The sequence below is a fragment of the Dromaius novaehollandiae genome, chromosome 1, assembly GCF_036370855.1.
Source record: "Dromaius novaehollandiae isolate bDroNov1 chromosome 1, bDroNov1.hap1, whole genome shotgun sequence".
NCBI lineage: Eukaryota > Metazoa > Chordata > Aves > Casuariiformes > Dromaiidae > Dromaius > Dromaius novaehollandiae.
In genome coordinates this window covers 175,201,918-175,226,460 of record NC_088098.1, presented here as the reverse complement: position 1 = coordinate 175,226,460, position 24,543 = coordinate 175,201,918, and the positions used below count along the sequence as shown (strand labels likewise).

Genomic DNA, 24,543 nt, shown 5'->3' with positions numbered 1-24,543 from the left:
TTAATTAAATTTGAATTCCAAATAGTACTTAGTACTGAATTTAGGAAGAAGAAGGATTTAACAGTTAGGTGCATCCATTTTTTTTCTTAGACTTCTGCTGTTCAGAATATTTTATCAGTTTTTATATATACTCTTTAAAGAATTATCTTTCCATTTGCAGTGATATACACTAAATGACTGTGTGCTAAGTAGTGCTTTCTACTCAGCAGTTTATTTTTTTTGGTATCTTAAAAACCATGATAATAACACAAGGCTTAATAATGTCAGTTAATATAAATACAATATGAATACGTTTTTGCTCTCTTGATAATAGCTTCGGAGGCAAAATACAACTCATTTATTTGGATTAGGGAATTGGCATGTGTACTTTAAGTAATAGAGAGGGTCAGTTAAAGTGATAGACATTTAAGCAAGAAATTGTTGTTAGTGGGATTTTCTGAATATTTAACTGATGCTTGGTTTTCTTCATTTTTCCTGTGTTGGCTATGAATCTTTCAGTCATATTCTACTAGTTATCGAGCTGTGTAAAACTTTTACCTTCCTTCACTTTATGGTAGTATTTGAACAGTACCAAGTGAAAATGGAATTTAAATGTAAGAAATACAAAGAACAGTGAGAATCAAACCAACTGTGTTACTCTGCTCAAAAAGACAAGGACTTCTACATAATAATTTATGTTAATAAGGCTGTTTTGACATATTAATATTTTTATCTTCTATTTTCTTTAAGTAGAGCTTACTAGAAAGCATATTCTTTATTAAACTTGAATATGACTAAGTGAACACCACAATACCTCAAATTAAAAAAAATATTTTGAGAATTAGTCCTACTTATAATTGCAAATGTAATTCTTATCTTTTGTAATACAGAAAGTGGAAAAAAATGTTCTAAATTTGACACACATTATTTCCTCTGTTTTTTATAAGAGATTAGAAAGATTTAACTGTTAAGAACAAATTGCAACATACAGTTGAAGTAGGCAGAGGTTTTTATGCATCCAAAAAGATAAAAGCTGTTCTCTCCAATGACTGGGCCATTTTATTATTGCTACAGTTCTAATGCATTTACTTCTAAAACTGGAAGTAATTTGTAGATCTATATAATCATAGATTTATCAGTTCACTTTAAGGTTTTATATGTACTGGGATATAGAGAACTCCTGAAGTAACTCTGTAGTGCAGAGAAGCTGTCAACATCCTGCATATGGTCTGGCATCTTTCCATCACCCAGTTATCAGGTTCATTTGTGTTGTAAGGACATTTCATATTGTCTTTCAGTTTCCAGTTTTTCAATGTGTATCAGTGTGCCTAGGATGACCATATGTTCAAATTGCACACCAGAATTCTTGCTGACTTCTGACATTTACAGTGCAGCTGCAACTGAGGATGCAACTGTCAAATGTGCTCTGCCTCACAGGAGGGATTAAACTATGACTTTTTGTGAGGTTTTCTTAATTGCATAGGTGGATGTTAAAATCTAGTTTGAGGTATATTATTCCTGTACGTTCCACTCCTAATACGCATGAACCCATAGAGTTCCACTGTTGAAGCTGAATTTGCATCATTGATGCCACTGCATCCTATCCATCTGCAGTCATAAATAGTGGAATGGACTGACTTACCATTTGCTTCATTTTGCTCTCTGCTATGTCAAAATGGATCTTTTATTGTGTCTTTCTCCTCTTTCACACTGTGTCGGCATTAATATTAATGTCTAGTGTAGTTGATTGTGTGCTAATAGTGTTGGTCTTTTTAATACTTCCAGACAAAAAATGGAGACGAATAATCCTTTTCAGGCTAGAGCCCTTCTCTAGCTGTCTGGTGGAAATAAAGCCCATGAAGAACAGTTCTGAAACAGTTCCTCGTGTGAATCATCAGTACTTCTTAAGAGCAGCTATTCTCAGTAGTACTTTTACTTGAGAGAGCCTCATTCCTGAATAATGATACATATGTGTCCTTTCTCTAAGCGCACTCAAAAGTTAGAGTACCATACTTAAACTTTTTCTTCACAAAGTGCTGTATGCAAGGCATTGCAGATGTTGAAGGGTGGGACCAGGTTATATTTCAGTCCTCTGGTCTGTCTTCTTCAGAAATATGTCAGTGACTTGAGAGTCTATGCCAAAAATCTGTGAAGGAGGCTCAGTTTGTCTGCCTCCATTTTAGTTGGTGGTTTTTGATGGTATTAAAGTGTATTACCAGTGTAAAGATAATCTGAGATACTGCTTGTCAAGTCAGAGGACAAAGCAGAAGAGACTGACCTTGCCTCATTTTAAAAATCTACACTGTAGATTTTCACATCTGAAAGTCATCTGGGGCTTTGTACTCAGAAAATACAAATAGGCATATGTAGGGTGTGACTTATCTCATCCTCATATCCTCATCTAAAATCTGCAAAATGAACTGTAACCTATGAATTCCTCAACAGTAGCTATGGAGAGGATTTAGAGGAGCTAGTTAGCCTAGGTTTAAATATTATTACTGAAGATGTCTAAAGTTCAGTGTGATGAAGTCCACCCAAGTGTTTGGTCACATGCTCCAAAGCTGAATTGCAGCCAAAATTCTTGCAGAGATCTCTATCCATCTTAATATCAGCTGTTAAATGATAGGAGTTTATTTTTAACACCCCCTTACTCCCACAGAAAATCACAATAGGAATTGAGGGGGGATTCGGGTAAGAAAATGCAGTTTTCATAGAGAACACCATCCTTCGTATTTTCTCTACCACCAGCTTATATGCCCATCAAGCCTGACCCTACTGAACACCAAGGCAGGCAGCTGTGAAGCCAGTCCCTTCTGAACCACACCGCCCCACTCATTTCCTGGTTTATATCCCTTTCTTTCAAAAGGGGCATACAGGAAGTAGAAAATGATCTTTTTTTGAGTCCTCCAAAGAACATTTGGATATTGAACAAGAGCTTTTAATTCTTCAGAAGCTGAGAAATTAATTGTGAAATACACTCCTTACAAAACACTAGCAAATGGATATAGCATTCTTAAATACTATTTTGTCTTCAGTTTCTCAGATCAGTGTTCCTTCACATAGTTCTGATCTCATCTTCGAACTCTTCTTTTCCCTGCGCTGACCCGTTGTTTGAAGACTACAACTGCCTAAATTACAGAATATGTAGACTGCATAGACCTAGCATGAACGTGTTTTTCATCCCAGTACGGTTGTCTTGCCTCACTTGCATGTGCTATTATTATTATTATCTTCATCATCATCATCATCATTATTATTATTATACAAGTTAGTGTAGCCAGAATGGTCACCAGACTGCTTAACTCAGACCAACCATTTGGCCGAGTCCAGTCACCAGTTCAAGCTGCAGTGTACTAAGTCTCTCTTGAGGCAATTTTTGTCTGGTCCCCTGCTGTGCAGGAGGGTCTCTACATTCCAACTGTTCTTGGTCCCAAAGACAGTGCTGGAATCTCTCAAGTTTCTCCAGACTGGATGCATATTTTTATTTTGAGTTATAATTTAACCACATGGGGACCATATGGCAGTTAAAGCAAAGAATACAAGCTTTCCAAAAAGAGCTCCGTAACATATAGGCTTTACTCTTAAAGGGTACACAAAAGCTGCAGATTTGGGGGGAAAAAAACATCTGAAACCACCATCTTAAGTGCTTTATTCACAAGTACTGAGAAGTTTTAAGTTTCGATTAGCATTTCTGAGGATGACAAACTTCTATTGTCATAACTCCTTCAGTTGATTTTTTTTTTCAATTTTGTCAGTCAAATTGGTTCTCTTGTTTAAATATCATAGCATTTGGCATCTGTTCCGTGTTTCCATTCTTTTACTGGGGATTTATGCTCTTTTCTTCTTCTTTGGAACACTGGTCAGTCATCAAAATTCAGTGGTTTTGCCAGAATCAGATTCATTTTCTAGGATAGAAATTTCTTGTTCAGCTTCCACAATAGATGTTCTCTGCTTCAAAAGAGAGTTCTAGTCCAAGGTGAAGTTTGCAATCATAAATGCTATTTGTAAAACTAAAAGTAGAATAGCATTTGACATGGCAAAGGTTCAGTCAATTGTTTGTGCCTTTGTTAGGGTCACTTCTGCTTTAGAGGATATTTATCCGAGTGTGCTAACCATGTGCTTTACTCTATGAAAAAGGAGCCAGAAGTCTTGGACATCCATTGGCTGCCTTTGTCATGATATTAGTGCTATGAAAAGACATTAAATTTACCATCAGAAGGAATTATCTTCAGTCCAGAAAGGTAGATATCTCCTCCTACTGAGCATTTTCACCTATTCAGCTTAACCTATGCAAAGTTTCTTTCTAAGATCATTGTACGGAGAATGTTTGAAGGTGCAAAACATCCCTGCCATAAGATCATAATGATTGACATTTATGTAATTGATTTCTGTAAGTCAGTTGCTTTTTCTTAACATTGTTATTTTGCATCTGCTTCCAGAGCATGATATATAAATATATATCATTTTAATTGCTTATATAAATTTATATTAGCTATTATATTTATTATAATTATATGCGCACACACACACACACACACACGTAATGTTAAGTGCCTTTGCAAGCTGAGTGCAAAGAGGTGATTTTTTTCTTGCTTTGATTATAGTTTTATGACAGAGACAGTAAGAAGAAAAATGCTCATACTAGTTGACAATGCACTGAAAAGAAATGGCAAGGCTTTCCTGATAGATACCCATTGTGCTTAATGTAGGCAAATTTTCCATATTCTTCATCAATTATTTACTTGATAAGACAGCATTCCATTTTATGCCTCAATCATTTTCTATATTGGGCAGTTCTTTTTTATTTTGTTTGAATTATATAAATTATTATTTAATTATAACATTTAATATTATACTAATTTTGAATTTCTGTAGTAATGAATTAAGAAAATGTAAGAAGCTTTTTTGATACATGTATGTTTAAGGTTGTATCAAGGTCAGTAAAAAGCGTTGACAGAGATCCTTTTATAGTACGCATAAACCCAAATACATTTATATTTTATAATGCTGCCGCTTATTTTTGCATTTGCTCTTCTCTAGCCTCTAATTACATTGCTAGTCGATTTAATTGAAGGAATCAAATTTTATGCTTTGTATTCCCAAATTGATCTTCAGTCTCTGTTCTTCTAGGTACTGCTTCAATTATCCATAATAAACAGATAAAAACAATTTTAAATAAAGTATGACTTATTTTTACTTGCTTCAACATCAATCATCATTATTTACTCAAATCTCAAATTATACTGAAATGTTAGTATGCAGGCAGCATCCAACTATTTTGCCTTTTTTACTTCACATTTTAAAAATGTGTCACACATTTTTGGTTTGTTTTCTTTAGGCCTGTTTTAAAGCTTTATGTTTTTGATACTATATACCAGTTTTTGCTAGCTGTAAGGCTTCCACAGCCATCACACTGAAAGCATTCGGCCTAATAGATTACTGAGATAGAATTAGAAAGAAAAATCCCCAAATAAAAACTTTGTAATTAAAGAACACCATGGAAAATATTGGTGCCTAATCCTTTGCTTATCCTAAATACAGCCTTTCCTTTTTCTTAAAAAAAAAACAAAAAACAAAAAAATCCAAAAACTATTTGTATATTGGCACACAAAATTCCTTTTGCTATTTTTAGTTAAGTGTTGCTGGACGTCATAGTACAAAAAATAAGTGGAAGTAAGCAAATACGTTTTTCTGAAACTGTTTACAATGTAATAGATACAACCTTTTTTCACGTGCAGCTATGTCTCTCCTGTTGTCCTCAGTCAATTATTCTTCTCATTTATCTTGAACTCTAGCTACTTACTGGTTATGTATGCAAAAATTTCAGTGATTCTTTTACGGTTTAAATAGTCTTCATTAAAATATATATAAATGTGCATAAGGAAGTAGAATACAGGATGTTAGATGGTTCTATACTGTGGACCTATATATGTTTAGGAAGACTTACAGGAGTAGATGATCCATGGTGCTAATGCCTGTTCTAAAAGTTCTTTTTAACACAGTAATTCAATTCTTCAGATATTTATGCAAGGTGAATTATGATTGCACATTGACCATTCAGGATTAAAGATGTTTTAGGTGTAGTAGAAGGAAAAGTTAAAGCTGAGAAGAGAAAATTGTAAGTAGTTAAGTGAGAAATGGATTCAGTTTACAACACCTAAATGTGGGCATCTAAACGTAGGTGTCTGCAGTGAGCTACACATCTTATTTCCCTTTATAGACAATGGCAGTCTGGTCAGTATGGTTAATGGTGTTACAACACGATTCAATGACATGCCAGTAGGTGTCCACTTCTGAGTGAGTTGAATCACTCTCCAAGCTACACTGTCTGTAATGGAAAGTTAGATACCTAGCTCATGTGTAAATACCTATGTTTAGACATGTAAATTTAGGTGTTAAAAGCTTGAGCTGAATCCCACTTAATGTGTCACACAGCTTATTACTTTGTTTTTCGGCATTCGTACTGGGTAGGCAGGACAGTTTAGCATTCTTAGTAAAATTCACGTTTCTGTGGAGAGACTTTTGGAATACTTAATAAGGATGGTATATCTCTGATACTTGTTTGTGTGGGTGACATTTACTGTATATAAGTAGTGTTTGGGTGCCAGCTGCAGATTTTTCCCTCTTTTTCTGTCTTAAACAACCCTTTCTTACTACCTGCCTTATTTTCTGTATATCTCCATGGCCTCATCCCAGCAGAATGCTGCATAACTGGGGAGCGAGTGCTTGTGTTCCCAAACTTCAGACAAGCTATAAGGCCAGTGTGGAGAGGGGCTGCTGTCTGAATCCACTCAGAGGTATTAGTTCATAGTTTTCCCAAGGAGAATTGTGTTTTTGGTTCTCCAAAGCCAAAACCCTTAAACTTGGAAGCCTCAACACAGGGACATTCAGCTACCCTGTCATGTCTTTTTTGTATGTCCAAGAGCCAGTGTGGCAAGACTATCTCCACAGAGAAATAGGGACATACAGGGCTTTAGCAATGCTCTTTGTTCAGCGCACTGAGTAACTGAAGTGAATGCTGGAAGTAAACAATTTTACACCACTGCCTTGATATAGAACTGTGGACTTCTGACAGTAAAAACTTATAAAAATGTAACCATCCATTTCTGCTCACATCTTCCCTACTTAGTTTATCCTGAAACTAATACATGTCTTTCTTGTATGCAAACAAAAGGTTCTTCCACTCCATCTTGATCTCTATACTTCTATATTTTCCCTTTCTTCACAAGATCCTGTTCACACTGAAACAAGTTGCCATATTTCTGCCACACACAATCTGCAGAGCTTTTTTCACCCTGCTAGCTTTCTAGACCAATCTGCCACCTTTTGGATTAGAAAATATCATTAAATTATAGTAGCATGCTAACAGTACCAGATAGTGCTAATGACTCTTTGTTCAGAATTTTGAATTGAAGACTTAAATCTAAGAATTAAGATTCTGTAAAGCAAAAAGGAATCTAAAGAGATAAGATTAAAACTACTGCAGTTCAAAACAGAACTTTGTTTTCAGTATTTTCTTAGTAGAAATCAGTAAATCTTTTGCAAATATGTTGGGCCAGTTTTCTTTACTCATTTAGCAGTATACATAAGAATAATTCTATTGAATTCCTATTCCTAATTCTGTTGAAGTTTCCTATGGAATTTTGCCAATCTTTTTAAGGTCTTTTTGAATAAATATAAAAGGATTTTAGGACAAATATTAAGGCAACTTTAGCTGAATTCTCATGGTAAATTTGACTGTGATGCAAAGTTAATTTGTCCATTGTGGGATAAATTGTCTTCCCCACTCCCTGTCATTCCTTCCCATAGCTTCCTATTTGAGAATTCCCCAGTCACAGTGGAAGCTCGTATGTGAGCCGACTCTCCATGGCCTTTTCCAATTCTGAGAAGACACAGCGCTGTCAAGTATAAGACAGGCTCTGTGAAGTAGAGAAAACTGTAGATTGCTGAGTGGATCTTAACATGAGAGAATTTGACCCTATATATACAGGTTTCAACTCTGTTTCTGAAATAAAGCTACATGACAGTTTCTGGTTTTTGCGTTGTTCCAACGTGCAACTATTTGGTCCACAGAATAACTAAGTTTAACTATAGGAACAGCACTTGTTAATGTCAAAACATTGTTTGGGTACAACTTAATCTCCTGTGATGGTGTACTTATTTGTTATATGCCTGCTTGAGTTATTTTCATCAAGAAATTCTGTCTATGTGTCGCTTTGGCAACATCTTTGCAGAGTTTACAGCTTTGAAAAACATGTTGGCATCAACTATGCAGTCCTTCTAAACAGCTGCTCTGCAGTCATGCTGTTTTAACATGCCACCACACATGGCTGAATTATGCAAATAGTTAATATTAAATGACTGAGATACAAGGACATTTTGTACACTTGGTAAAGCTGGCCTGTGGAGTGTAACATCCATTCATATAACTGAATTAGTGTGGGACAAATTAAAGACAACAATAGACAAAGAGAAGGTATATGTCAAGAATGTTTTAAAAGGCTGAATTTTGTTAAATTAGTTTTTAATAATGCAAGGAAAATAGAATATGTGTCAACAATTTTCTGGTAAGAGTTAAAAAGTAAGATATAGCAAATGTTTGTCATGCAGCTATAAATATGAGTTACACTGTTCTGGTTGAGAGATAAGACAATGCTAATTATTGGAATGCTTAATAATTTAGCAATACTACATGTTTGTTGAAGACCACAGCATTTATAAAGACCAAGCAAGCAAAAACATTAACAGTTAAAAAATGTAAAATTGTTTTAAACTTAACTTTGAAAGGCTTTCTACTGACTTTGCTGTTCTAGTTCTCCAATAATAAACTATTAATTGCAAAGTGGAGGTGAAACAACAGATGAAACACTCTAAATTCTATAACTTTTTTTATACTAATTACATCTGTTAAATATGAGGAAAGAAAATGTTAGGCACTATGAGATGCAAGGAGACAAAAGATGATAGCCTATTAAATCACAAAAAAAACCTTTTTTTCCTTTCTCACTTTACTGAACATTTTGAATAATCTATTTTTCTTCAGCTAAGGAGTAAGAAAAAAAGTATTTTCTAATGAATCCAAATTGTTTACAAAGCAAATTATTAAAACATCCAAAAAGTATGCATTTCTCTACCCTTTTTCTTTTTCTTTGTTGAAACTTTCATTTTTTTTCCACGCTGATCTTATTTCTTTTTTTTTTTTTTTTTTTTTTTTTGCTGTGGGTCTTCCAATGCTGTTTCATTGATAGACTTCTTTTTTTTCTGATCTGGATATAAATACATTTATTTATATTTCTATTAATGTATTTATAAGACTTCTGTGAAAGACCTAACCCACGAAAAGTACAAAAGATTTATTTTACATTAAATGGAAGCATAAATTAAAAGCACATAGTGGGTTCCTTAATGCATGATGAATATTATCTTTTACAGCATTTAAACATTACAAAATTTGAGTTGTATAAATCTTGTGTGCCTTTTTTACTATGTTCCTTTTATTAGTGTTTAATTAGTAATCATTAACAATGGCAAGCAAATGATCATTTTTGTTACAGTTACAGAGCCATTTAGAACATTAGTTTGGTGAATATAAATTCATTATTAACAAATAATCATTTTAATAGGCTCAGATGTAATTTTACTGAATAACTTAGCATTGCCTTTTGTCATTTTACAGGAACTAGCAGTAATGAAACAGGTTTTAATTAGTCTACAAGGTAAATGCTATGAACAAAATTTACCTCAGTCTCATACTGATGTAAAAAGTGTGACTGCAAAAAGCAAATCAAGTCCTTCGGTAAAACTGCTGCCAGAACATGAAGAAGAAAATGTATTTACACCTAAGCCGACATTATTTGTAAGTACTATAATTAAAGAAAGTGACATAAAGGTTTTTTTGATTATTTTTGCTCATTTTTTAAAAAGAAAAAGGTGGGCTCATAGTTCAAGAAGGTACATAATTCAGCTGAAATTTTTTTGCTCTTTATGGTAATGGTCAATGTTGAGATAAATTGCTGTGTTTAAGAAGTTATTTTGCTGTTCAGCTGTTTCTACATCTTAAGTTCACAATAAACGAGAATTTTTTAAAAATGCAATTATTATAGAATTAAGATTCGATAGCAAAAACAATTTTGACATATCAAATATTTTAACAGGTAAAGGTATCCACAGAGTATACATACAATTTTAAATCTCCCTGAACATGTACGAGTTGAGCATGTGTATATATATGTATTTATATGTAGTGGAGCAGGAATTAAGAAATAAATATACTTATGTATATTAGTATTCACATACATGCCCAGGATTGATATCACCTGTGTTATTAAGGATGCCTGATATTAAATACTAAAACAATTCTTTTATACCTTTAGAAACTAAATGCTTAGATTTAAATACCTCAAGTTGTCTGCTTTTAGTATTCATTGTATTAGCTTATTAATGCCTTTAGTAATCTTTGTTATATGAAAGCTTCAGGAAAACAGTTCAGAAGTTTTTTTCAGTATGGCTGTCCTAAACTGAAAAATTTAAGAGGGATAAGGACCAATGCTGAGTCACAGATCAAATCATGACTTGAGTTCACACTGCTTGAGGCTACCTTGTTCTAGAGTAGGCTCTTTGTATCCACGCTGTGTGGCATTTGACCCCTGACTTTTCCCTGGGATCCATATGGTACTGCTGTGGTTCAAAAGTATCATTATTTTTTTGTGGAGAGCTTTTTAGATTTCAAAGCGTCTTCAGTAATGTGAGGTTTGTATTGCAGCACATCAGAATATTGTTCTTACAGTGCAAAATATAGGGGGTAGTTGCATCTCCTGGGTGCAATGTGAAGGCATATGGGGATTTCAGGAGTGCAAAACATGCTTGGATAGTGTTGTGAGACTGTTCAGAGGTAAGAGAGACAAATGTAATGCTCTCTTATCCATAATCCTTTTGGTAGTGCCAAATCATCCATAATGTCCAAACTTTTTCTTTGACAGAGCTATTTAATGATCTAAAACAGAGCCAGAATTTTAACTAACAATTAGGTTGTGTGTATCTAGGAAAAAACATCTTTACATTTAAAAATTCTGACCAAATTTTCTTTGAAAAACTAGCATTTTCAGAGCTTAGAGTAGGGAAATGAAAATGGACAGATGGCAGGGTTTCTTATTAGGTAGGGAGAGAGGTTAATAGTCCTGTGAAAATCCTGCCTTATTTTGGCCAATTTCTAGGTTTTTTTAAATTTAGACAAATAAAGCAGACTGACTTTTTTAACTGAAACCTTGAATATGAGGTAAAGGTGGAGATAAAAATGTGATGAGGAGCCGCAACAATAAGATCCAGCAGACTAAAGTAGATTGGACATTGTCTGGTTATTAAGTCTTTGAGGAAAAGAAAGAATAGAAAGCAGATAGAAAGCAGAACTAGAAAGAGACAAGTTTAGGGGCAACAGGCAAAAGAGACATTACACATCAAAGCAAGAGATTATACCCAACCTTGAGAGCAGAATTGTTTTTACGTTGTTCCTCCTTCACTATTTTAATTTCATGTCTCTATATAAACATCCACTGAAACTGCCACAGAAATGTTGTGCAATCCTGACTGTGCAGCAGTAGCCCATAGGACTATGAAGGCAAGAAGTTACTCACGAATAATTCTCTGCAATTAAAATACATTCTACACTATCAGAAAACTGCAGAATTCTTTTATTTTGAATTTTAACTTTTTTAGCACTATATTCTTGCATAAAGTATTGGTCGGTTATGGTATACCTAGAGATATTAAGATCTCTTTTCCAGATTCTCTCCCATTTTCAAATGGTATGATGCAATTTAGAATGAAAGCTATTTATGGTACAGTTCATGCATGTTTTCATTGTGATATTTTAAAAGAATTAAATCATTTAGTTCTGACTGTACAATCTGCTTTTCATAACCTAGAAATAGGGAAGTTTCAGTGTAAATACATAGTAAAATTCAAATAAATTGAAAATAAAAATAGGCATTTAAAGCAAAGCTCTCAATTATCAGTGTGAAAAAGAGGCTTCAGTGTAGATGGCATGTTTTTCTCCTGACTTCCATTCTGTATCACAATTAAAAAATTCTTTATTTCACAGACAAACAAGGAGGCACCCGTATGGTACAGGAAACTGCAGCAGAAAACATCAGCTTAACACTTTTCCAAAATTATTCAAGATAACCTTTGGGGGAATTTTTCTTTGAAGATATTTTCACCATAATCATGTCCTTGTTACCATAAAGGCAAACAATTGTTTTATTTTCAACTATACTTTTATACCTGTAAAACAGTCTTATGCTTCTTAAAATAATTTTTAGATGTGTCATGTGAATAAAGTGTGTGGAAATAATGCATGTAATGATTTTACTAACATATATTTGAATTAAAAAAGATAAATAAATGCTAACATAGTATATGCATTTGTAACATGGGCTATTAAGGGCTTTTTATTCAGAGTGTTCAAATGAATGCATATTTCAGCTTTTTTATATTGTTTTTCTTGGACACCGTATTTCATGCCAAATTCCTTGCAACTATTCTGTCTCATAGAAATTTAAGAAATATACATGAGTTAGCATCAGACTATATCCGACTTTCAATAAAGGAAATTCATGTCAGGTGAAAAAAATATAAAATCCTAATCAGTCCTGTAGTTCTGTCTTTCTTTTTCTTTTTTACCAAGCAGTCATTAAAAGTCTTCTGAAAAAGCAATAAAATATAGCCTGATTATCAGCTCAGATACTTTATGGGCTAGATACACTTGCTCCAGTCTAGTTACGACAGTGTAAAAGCAATGATAGAACTTTGATGTGTGTCATAGTTGTGTAAAGGTGAAATAGGTAATTTGCCATTTTTGATTGTATCAAAATAAGAACCATCTTCCAAGAATGCCATCCATTTATTCATTCCATTACACCACATGTTTAGTCTATAGCAAAAGTCTCTAATAATACAAACCATTTTAAAGCACCTCTGATTGCTTAGGCTAAATTTTATATATAACATAAATAGGTGGGATTGTTGGAAGTGACTGTACACTGAAAATATTGCTCAGAAAGTGACTGTACACTGAAAATATTGCTCAGATTTACATGCTAGAGGAAGCTCCGTTTTTTCACTTCCCTCTTTGCCTGCCAGCATCTCTGCAACTGATTCATTGGTCCTTTCTGGACATGAACTATAACTGCTTACTATATATAAATACTGAGCTATATCAAGCTTGTAATTCCTAGATATGCCTTTCTCCATTTTCCAAACAGCAGCCTGAAGCAAAGCAATACTTCTTTTATTCCAGGTGAGCTTCAATTTCTTTATATTTTTTTCTAATTCTAGGAGAATGAGATAAAAGCACCAGCACTGCATACTGCATAGCTGTAGTTAATTGTTAGTTTAATAATGACTAGTGAGAGAGTAACTTCTGATATTGTTTCAGAAATGTAAATAGTTAGTAAAATAAATTTTATTTACTCCCAAAAATAAACAAATGAAAAGTCATGAATACTCAGCTTTAATTAGCATGTACAAAAAATATGGAGTACACTTGTATTCTGTTTCATCTTTTGATCAAAATTGGATACATATGGGGAAAAAAGATACTACTGAAGTGATAAATATTTTGAATGCCAAACAGGTTTATGTGCTAAAGCATATCACAGGATTAAAATTTTGATGCTTTGAATGAAGAAGGCAGAGTATGCAGGCAGGAGTTATACCTTATTAGACTTGCGTTCCCTGGAAAAAAAATACACAGATCTTTGGGCTCAGAAATCTATCTGTACAGGCATTCCTGGATTAACCTTGGTATCATGAAGTCCAGGTTTTTATGTAATTTATATTTTTACATGAATTAAATCATTAAAAGTTTTTGTTTTTCAGGTGAAAATCCCATATTGCAGATATGAATTTTGTAATTTTATAATAAGTACTTCTTATTATTCACTGTCCCTAGCTTAACTTCTCAGACTGTCCTGTTTGTCTGTTATCACCCAATGGTCTATAAATTGTATTATCTAGAAGGATTGCTAACTATTTTAAGTAAGAGACTAGCTGGAGTCTAAGTATTCACATTTGTTCTCTCATAGTATTCTTATAGCCAAACTGATGACATATGGACTATAAGGTGGGTAGAAAATTGGCTGAACTGCTAGGCTTAAGGAATTGTGATCAGCAGTGCAAAGTCCAGCTGGTAGAACTCTGCCATAGTATACTAGCATCCCATAGCATACTAGCATCCCTGAGCAACTTCAAAGACAATACCAAATTTGAGGGAGTAGTCTATACAGTGGGGGCAGGGCTGCTGTTTCAAGGGACCTTGACAAGCTGGAAAAATGGGTAGACAAGCACCTCATGAAGTTCAACAAAAGCAAATACAGAGTCCCACATCTGGGGTGGAATAACCCAGTGCATCAGTACAGGATGGGGGCCAACTAGCTGGAAAGCAGCTTGGCAGGAAAAGACCTCAGGCTCCTGGTGGACAAAATGTTGAACATGAGTCAGCAATACACCCTTGCAGCAAGCTAGGCCAACCACATCCTGGGCTGTGTGAAAAAGAAGGTCAAGGAAAGTAAATATTCCCCTCCATTCGGCACCTGTGAGACCACATGTGGAATGCAGTGTGCAGTTTTGGGCTCCCTCACTGAAGAAAGACATTGACATATTGGAGCAAGTCCAGCAGAGGTCCACCTGGATGGTCAGGGCTGTAGCATATGACATAAAGGAGAGGCTGCAAGAACTGGGCTTCAGCCTTAAGAAGAGAGGGCTGCAAGGGGATCTTTTTCTTCAACTACCTAACGGAATAGTAGAGAGACAACAGAGCCAGACTCTTCTCAGAGGTGCATAGTGATAGAACAAGAAGCAATGGAATTTGGAATGGATTTGAAACACTGGAAATTTCAACTGGCTATTATGAAAAATGTTTTTACTATGAGGGAGGGTGGTCAGACACTGGAATGGGCTGCCCAGAGAGGTGGTGGAATCTCCATCCTTGGAGATACTCAAAATTCAATTGGACAAAGTTCTGAGCAACCTGATCTAATTGGACCTTGTTGATCAGGGGGTTGAACTAGATGATTGACTTTCAAAATTTCCTTCCAACCTAAATTATTCTGTCATAATGTTTTTACTCATTTCAGGTAGTGATATTAATTTACTTCTCCACAGCCAATAGACACAAAATTTGTAACTCTTCCATGGAAATGCAATGTGCAAGAATGTTTTGATGTTTCTAGAATGAAATATGCTTTGTAAAATAGTGTGTCTTCCAGGCAACCTGATTTTCTAGGAAAGCTGACAGAAAATTAGGCTGATTTCTGGTAAATTCTAACAGAAAAAGGGTTTTTTTGGAAAACTGCTAATAAGCTCCAATTTAAAATTTGGAAACATGAAAGTCAGGTTTTTTCATACATAGATAGTATAAACTTCTGTCAGCAGATTCGTTTAACTCATGTAGTCTTTGTTCAAATCTGTTCAATGTGTAAATTTTTTTGCAGTTGAAGACTTTGTATTTTTCATGTCTCTTCATTCAACGCTAAGGCTATAGTTAATTATCTAGGAGGAGACCTTCTAACCTTTTCATGTGAAAGCTAGAATGTCACTTAAATATAACTATTCAAATGTGAAATGCCCTACAGCAAAAATTAATGAACCTTCTTGCTCTTTAAGTAATGAAAAGGTTCAGTTGCATTACCTGTACAGCATTTTTACTGATGTTATTTCCCACAAACATAGTTGTCAAATGAATTATTCCTGAATTCTTCTTCATGAAATGGTCTTTGCAGTTTCCCGTTGTAGAAGGTCTTGTGTCCATGATCTGTGAGTCAAAAATAATGAGGTAAAGAGGCATTTCTAAGGGTAGTCATGCATGTAAGCAACTTGTGACTGAAGTGCCCAACCCACATAATCATCCACAGTTCCTCTTTTTCAACCCAAAGAGAGCAAAGAAAGAAAAATGTCCATCCTGTATTACATTTCTTGGTACATTAAGTTGGTGTTACTCAAGTGTTAAGTTTCATAAGTATATGGGTTGAATTAAAAAGAAGGAAGGACCGTCAGTTTAGAGCAGATTAGGATTTTTTTTTCTTTTTACAGTATAATTGCTCTCTCGCATTTCCATCTTTTGCTGGAAGCAAAGTAGCTTCTAAATCACCAAGGAAATGGCATGATCTGGGAAAAAAATCGAAAACATGAAAATGCTTTCTTTAATAAGGAGCTAAACTCTCTTAAGGCTTGTTTGCTGAATCCTGTGGTCAAATTTCTTTGGTGGTGTTGTTTCTAAATATCATGTGTGCAAATAAATGCTATGTAATTGGGATTTGTAGCTTTTCTTCCCTTCAAAGCAGTCTATAGAAAATAGTGATGAAACCTTGGAAAAGAGGAATGATTGTAAATTTAAATATTAGTTGTCTGAATATTTGTGAGTATCTCTTGGATAAGATTTGTTGCCTTCTCACTTTCACTAGTGTTTTCAGTTTCACTTATCTTTTTGTATGACATCTAGTTCCAGCAAAAGGAAAGACTAACTCTACTAAACCTCTCACATCAGCAAGACAATCAGGTGGAATTTTTCTGTTCCTGGTATGCATTCATTAACTTCCACATCTTTGCAGGAGCACTTTTGGTAGAAGACTAGAAAACATGAATTTCTAGAAACAATTTATTACTTTTTGAAGAAGTAGTTATTTAGATGCCTCAGTCAATTGTCAACCTGTTCCACGTTTTTTACATGAAAACAAATTTATACAGAACAGTTTGTCTGTACCATTCTCTCATATCTTTCATACTCGTTACTCTCATTGGAGAGGTCTACTGAGGGAAGAATTTATCTCCCTGTTAACATTATGTTTAATAGAACACATGCCAGACTTTACTAAGTCAAAGAAATGTATCCCTAGTATTTTCTTATACCAAAGAATATAGAGGATCTGTAATCATTCTTGACCTTTGAAAATGAAACAAGTACCTCTAGAAGATCAAGTTTTGCTTAGTGTCTTTGGAAAATATTATCCCCTTCTTAAAATTCCCAGGATTGATTGGAACTCTTGACCTTTAAAATGCATGCTTCCATAGCTTAATAAGGCAGTTAGGGTATTTCAGAGTGAAGCTGGGCAGCAGTCAGCAACAGTACTAGGTGCTAACTCGTGGTGGGACAATGTTGCCAGAGGAAATGGGCAACAGTCGGGAATTATGGAAGAGTGGGAGGAATACTGCAGAAATTCTTAGCACTCAGAGTAGAAGTAGCTAGAGCTCTTCTCAGATGTTTAGACCCTGTGTATCTCCTCTGCAGCTCTTTAAGCCCTCTGCTGAGAGCATGAAAAGCATCAGCTTTGTTCCACAAAGGTCATTTTTGTAGAGTTCCTTGAGGTTTCTTTACTCAGTGATAAGTTTTGCACAATAGTAAATAGATCTCAGTTGACCATAAATACCTGTATTTTGCTTTTCTTTTTCTTTTTTTAAGAGAGACTCCTTTTTGTCAGGACATTGGAACTGTGTTCAAATAAATGGTGAATTTTAATTAACTTTCCTTTTAAAGGATGAAGGAGGCAAAAGAAAAACCAAATTTCATCCCTGTGAAAGTGGGAAATGGCAGAAGTATTAAATATAAAAAGTTAGGACTGATCGTGGAAATAGCTTTTACTCAGAAACTTACATGTTTTCATAGATTGTGAGCCCCTTTTGAAGATACTGCAGAAATAACCACTGTAAAAGAGAACGCGGCTTTGATTGAAGCAATAGAATCAACTTTGTTTGACCATGAATAATTGAAGTCTTTGTGTTAATGCTTCTTTTAAGGAGTAGTGGATCAGTAAATGTAACGTAATTGCAGGAAAAGTCTTATGGATGGAATTTATGACTGCATTTCAATGAAAGTCTTTTCATTTTTCCTTCTTGGTTAAATAGAAGAAGGATTACTTAGATTATTCAGTGTTGCAGCTGAAACTGTTAGCAATTCCCAGTGCTCCCTTCTATCGTCATTCTAGAGATAGATACATAGTGCAGCGTGCAAGACTTTCTCTTTTGCTTCCTTATTCAGATCTTTAGAAGAATTTGTTTCTATATGTGTCGTTATTAGGCAGCAATGTAATGCTTGACTTTTGTGAGGAAGTTGTCCTCAAGAATTTATATGTGAATTTTAAACAGGACTATTCCCTAAGTTCAGAGGCTCTTTCTAAAAGAAAGAGTTGGAAATATTCCCACTGAGTTCTCTGTCAGAACTGGAGGGATAGTCATTTCTGTGCCCAAACTTTCTAATGCTCCCCGTCACTGGTGTAGTGCTGCACATACAGGAGACTTGTCACTCTGCATTTCACAGGCATATGATTTTCAAGTACACAGTTGCCAGTACCAGTGAAGCCATGTAAATGGAAATTCACAAGTCGTCATCTGGAGCTGTGTTTAAGATGTTCACACATAAACTGATATCACTCATCTTTTCTGTGATCCTGTGGAAAGTATAAGGAAAAAATGCAATACTTAGTGCAGTCTGTTCCTCCCATTTCTCTCCTCTCTCCTTTATGGGGGTTAAATAATTTTGATGTATAAATAAAACTCTATTGAATCTTCACCCTTAGATATTTGAAAGTCAACATTCTGCAAGTCCTGCAAGGAGGGTTAAATCCTTTCTTTTTGATATGTCTTCAGAGATCTGTATTCAGATTGCAGGTATTGATCAGGCGACACTTAAAAATGATTAAGGATCTCTGCTTACACATTAATCTTTATTTTATTAACTTACTATTTAAACAGTAAGTCTCAGAAATCTACTCAGTATTTATGAGTATAGTGCTACGTGCTTGAAAGTGGCAACAAGCAATAAAGAGAACAATATGTCAATGACTCGAGTCTTACTGAATTAGCACATTCCTTGTCATTTTGTGTTGTTTCCTTCATTATTGCAGTAATTAACTTTGCAGAATTGCATTTGTTCCATTCACCAGGGGATGGAGAACAATAATAGTGTTTACTAACAGCAGGAGGGAGCTTACCTTCCTTTCTCTACTCTGTAATATCTCTACTGGCTAATCTTAATGCACAGGTAGGGTGCCCTTCTACACAATGGAGACTCTGAAACCTAAATCAGCTGATAAGATCTGTTGTCAATGAAAACAGAATACCCAATCTTATGAAATATAGTGGGTTTTCATTCTGACATGCCATTTCAGATCTGTACAGGCTGAAACCTTTGTCAAACATTTTTACACATTGATAACAATTCTCATAGTTGTGAATGACCTGAAAAGAAGTACAGATTATTTTCAGTCTGTTAAAACTGTGCAATTGCAGAGAGACAAATGATGTAAAGTTCTCATGTTTCTAGCTGTAACATCAGGAATCTTCCCTGATAATTTGCTGTTGTTCTTCTGTAGTTGTAAAGCAAAATATTATATATATGATGTATACATTTTAAACATAAATTTAAGGGAATGTAGTTTTTTACAAAGCATTTTTTCTGTGAAAAACAATGTTTATGTTGCTTATGGTTATGAATGAAATGAAAATAAGATATCTTAACATTAATTTTAATTAAAAATATAAAGGATACTGTACTGCATCATTTTTGTGGGTTTATCTCATCCACTGTCCTGTCTCCAAGAGTTTACAGGTTCATGACAGAAAGGTGCAAAGTTCCTGTGGGCCAACAGTAGACAACGTTATGTTTACTGATCTGAATGATAGTCCTAATTTTCATATAAATGTCCAGTATCTGTAATTTGCAAACTTTCAGATTCATTGGATGTCTATGGAAATAAAAATACCTGTGTTTTTTTATACCTATCCATCTTCTCAGCTGTTTTTGTTTTTATTCACATATTCTTTCACTTAAGGGATTTTCTCTGTTCTTATTATTCAGATTTTACTTTTGAAGACAGAAAAATGTAACTGCAAGGTTCTTAAAACTCTGCTTTACTGCCTTTAAACCATGGAGGTACCAGAAGTACAGATATGTCTACACTCTCAGTGAACACCTAGAATTGTCATAGTTGTGACAATGACAAGTCCTATTACTAGGCTGCAGGTAAGGAGATGACAGCAGCAACAGGTTTCACTCTGTATGAAATACATGGGGTTTGGCAATACGAACAGGTGTGATCCTCAACATGTCTCAGTATTTATTGGACCAGAAGCTGGAACCCACGTCTTTTTAGAAACACTATTCTAGGCACTAAATGATAGGTGGTGCTTATGTTCAATACCTTCCTTTACAAGGGATACCTGAATACATAGTGGAACAGTCTACACAGAAGGAACTGGCAAAGATTTCGGCTTCACAGTGCTCTACAGTAGCCACACTGGTTATGTAGGACATTTTTTTTCTAGTTCCCTGGAACCCGGTTATTCCCCTTGAGTGTTCTCAAAAGTTAACTTTTGGACAAAAGAATGACGGAGGCATTTCTGAAGAAAGGAATGACTCTTCAGCTTTGGAAAGAAACAGCTAAGACAAAATTTAGAGTTTTCAATCTATTAGGCCGAAGTACCTCCTATAGGCTATATGAAGCACATCCCATTCTTAGGCACCTAACTTTATGAAATATATAAGAAACCTGGAATACATCGTAGAAAGTGTGGATATCGTGACTACTTCAACACTCAGCTCTTGCAAAGCTTAGTACTTTTCATTTTTAGGTTGCCAGTAAGAGTAGATTTAATTTAATTCAGTGAATTATGGGTCCATAGCAATTGAGAAAGGGTGGGTATTTAAAAACATAATGCAGTAATATTTACAAAATATTTGTAAAGGGGAATTCCTTAAGTTGTGTAATTCAGTGTGAATAGGCAACTTCTTTGGCCACTGTGTTGATTACTTAGCTTTCCATTAGCATTACTCCTTCTGCCTTCAAAGCAGAGGAAAAGAACACTGATGTGAGACTAGTTTAATAGTACCACAATGTCCTTGGGTTGAAGAACATAGAGCTTTTTTTATTCTTCCTAAATTAGATACCAGGAAAGCCTACTGCCACTGTTTCGTACTATAAATAACATCACCTGGATTTGAAGTGCTGCAATGGATCATTGCAAAATGCTTCTGCAGATAGAACACTGTGGACCAAGCTCACCAATGATGTAATCCTACTGTGATTAATAATTATCTCACAGGTGATTTTCCCTGTGTTTACATAAGTGTTTTAATATAAGATTTAAAATAACAGGGATGGATGCAGATGTGTATTGATGAAAGACAGTTTGTGCAATTGCATCCTGCTGTGTTAATGTGAACTGGCAATGCTAACATGAAGCAGAAGGAAAACGGTTACCACGCTCTTTGTCCCTTCCACTTTTCCTTCTTTCTCTTTCCAGTAAAGCAACATCTGAATACAAAATCTAAAGTTTGGAAAACTGTACCACTGCATGATAAAGCACTTGAAAATAAAACATACAGAACAAGGTGTGATTTTTATCCTGTTCCTGCCAATATATGCATTTTATTATTAGTTTGTTTCTCAATAAAATAACAGCTTTTTTTTTACAGGTTACATGTGACTCTGTAGTACTTTATGGTACTTTGTACCCCTTCCTCTGTGCCAGATTTATAAATCATTATGCCTTACCCTTTAATTGCACAGAAGCAAGGTTTTCTAATCACGAAAAAAGCTTTGTATTTTGTTACTCTATCAAGTTATCAATATGCAATCTAGAGAGAAAGAAGCTTTGCTGTGTTAGAAGATTGAATCAGCTACTCCTCTCCTTTATCTTACTTACATCTTTCAAGGAGCACAGTGATTGAGACATGTGTGGTTAAAGTCTTGCCTCATCCAACTTGCCAAATTATTTATGTTTTTATGCATAAGCTGGCTCTATAACTTAACTGAGCATGTTATAAACCAGTCAGATAAACACTATTTGAAATGGACTATACACTCATGAACTGCAGTTTTCCATACTATAAAACAATAGACCTAGACCAGATTTTAATTTAGTCATCCAGCAACAATGACAGTTATAGGCCAAATGTGAATATTCTAACGTGAACATTTTGATCTAGAGCAGCTCCTGTAAAAAAAATCTTTAACAAAATATTGTTAAAATGGGGAAAGCTTTTTCATCTGATTCCTTGTTCTCAGAGCAAGCATTTCTTCTTTTTATTTTTTTCTTTTTTAATACTACAATAAAATGTTTTCAGGAAGAAAGAAATGATGAAAAAGTGAACTTTTTAAAAGTGAGTAATATATTACAAGTGGAAACTCCAGCTATGCTGGTTGTAACATAGATGACTGCAATTTAAATCTCTCTTTTTGGAAAATAAATATCTTTAAATATAACTGGATAAATAAATATTCTTCAAATAATACTGTAATAAAGCTGGGCTTAGTATTTTACTTAATATTTTATTGCTATGTTTTCCCAACATGATTTGTAGAAAATAATCTGAATAATACTTGAAGTCGCAAGTGCCAATATTTTAACAAAGTGTTTAATGTTTTTCTCTTTAAAAAATTACTTACTTCTCTGAATCAGGTTCTAAATATTTTTGAGAAAGGCAGAAAATCATGAAAGAAGCAATATTAGTTGCATAAATTATACCTATGTAGCATATTATTTAACATAATATGCTATTTAGCCTATGTCTGAGAACTGAAATAAAAACATTCTAAAGAAATGTGAAATTGAATGCATCTTCAGCTTATGAAAATAATACAGTTAGCTAAACTAATATGGGAGCTGTAAGCATCCTACATCACTAGAGATTTCACCTTCTGTAACATTTGATTTGACTTTTTTTAATGGATTTATTACTGATGTTGCTCTTTTGTAAAGAAGAATATTTGTGTGTGTGTGCATTTGGATACATGTATGTCAGTTCTAAAGCCCTATTGTGACTAGGAATATGAGTCATCACTGATAATCACTGTCATGTTTCCCCTGTCATCTTATTTCTAGATGGTTCCAGTGTTGGCAAATTGGTTGTTTTTTGACTGTGCCTTACCTAACTAAATGAAACTAGACAAACTGTGAAGATAGTTGCTTCCTTGATGGGAAGAGGTCATCATGAGGCAAACAGAAACCATGAAGGAGGATGCAGCTGTGCGTTTTCATTACAGTACACTATTAGAAATACAGAAATTCCCCTATCCAGTGAACTGAATGTAGTCATCTTCTCTGTAAGCCCCCAAGTGAACAGGAAATAGGACTAGTTTTTGTACACAGGTTGTATTGTACAGCTGCATTTTATCAGGGCTGGTTAGGTTTCCAACAGTGCAGGACTGCAATCTCTGAGATTGGGAGCTGTTGGTTTCTGCAACTTTTCTATGGGTCAACTAAGACCTTGTGATGGCCACTAAAAGGCAGCAGTAGTTCTAGTGAGAGTTTGGCTTCAGTGGTAAGTCCAAATACACTCTCTGACTTTTGGAGTTTTGACTAAGACCAGGATTTTAAGCAGTCTTGTCACACAATGACATTCCCCTTCCGTGATGTGATTGGGATGAAAAATTCAGTATACCTTCAGAAGCTTTCATGGGGAACACCTTTCAAACACCTGACTCTCCCTTCTACTGCAGTATGACGTAGATTTTTTTAATCTGTGTCATTATTTTTCCTGATAAGTGACATTCAGTTGTTTAGCCCCTTGTTGAAAAAGATGTTTAATGTGTCCTCAGTGTGGTTCAAAGATCTCTTAGTCTTGAGGCAGATGCATGGAAAATCAGTACTTGCTATGGATATTTTTGGAAATTACTTGCTGGTTCCTAAACTTCCTCTTTTCTAAAAACTGTCAATCAAGCTACAGGATATGTTGAAAAAAATGTAATGGTCATCTGAGTTATTACCCTTATCATTAAGCAAGAGAAAACCCTGTCGTAATTCTAATGTCCTCTGGCTGACTGAAAATTCTGCTGCTGCTGCTGTTCCTGATAGCAAAAGGTCTGGTTCCTTCCAACTGTGATTTTTCTCCCTGGGGCATCCTGTTAAATGGACAAGAGCTGCTACCTAGTTCTTTGTGCTCCTTTGAGCTGGGGGTGGCTCCCCCTGAACAGATCACAGAATTGGAATGCCCAACAGCAAAAATAAAGCAGCAAAAACACATTATCGGTTTATTTCTAAATCAGGATTTCCTAAGCTGTTGTGTGCATGCTGTTAGTGGTATGTAAGCTACTTTTGAGTAGTTCTCAAATCCTAGCTAAAAAAGATGATCATTCCCTCCTGTCAGAACATGAACAGTGACACTCAAGCAAACTCACTTTAGAAGAGCTGATCAAGATTGAAATTGTCTAGGTTTAGCTCTAGCCGTTCAGCTTCCAGCCTTGGTACATCATTATCTGATAGTTCAAAGAATCAGTTCCTATAAGCTTTTGCTCCCATCTATGTTGCATATAAATTTTAAGTTGCTATTGAAAAGATCCTTCTAAACCAGCAGCTATCAGTCTGTGCGCATGTGCTTATGAACTACTAGGAGTCTTCAAGAGGTCACTAAGAAAAGCAAGCCTATTGGCAGTAAGTTTAAATTCATTATATATGCTTTTGTATCTAATAAAGAAAATGGGGCTGTAAATAGGAAAGACTGAAACTGCATTCCTAAAATGAGCACCAAAGTTTACTGCAAGATCAATAGAGAATTAAGGCATTTGGAGGGAATTA

General features: G+C 34.9%; 1 protein-coding gene across 2 annotated transcripts in view; it reads left to right on the top strand.

Annotated features, from left to right (window-relative positions):
* PIBF1 (progesterone immunomodulatory binding factor 1) overlaps window positions 1-19,749 on the top strand; it is a 131,542-nt gene extending 111,793 nt beyond the window's left edge. For both annotated transcript variants that reach the window (XM_064504766.1, XM_064504765.1), the window contains 2 exons: window positions 9,656-9,835; window positions 12,077-19,749. In XM_064504766.1, the coding sequence (XP_064360836.1) occupies window positions 9,656-9,835; window positions 12,077-12,133 (237 nt within the window). In that variant the 3' untranslated portion in view covers window positions 12,134-19,749. The remainder of the gene's footprint in view (window positions 1-9,655; window positions 9,836-12,076) is intronic.
* The last annotated feature ends 4,794 nt before the right edge of the window (window positions 19,750-24,543 follow it).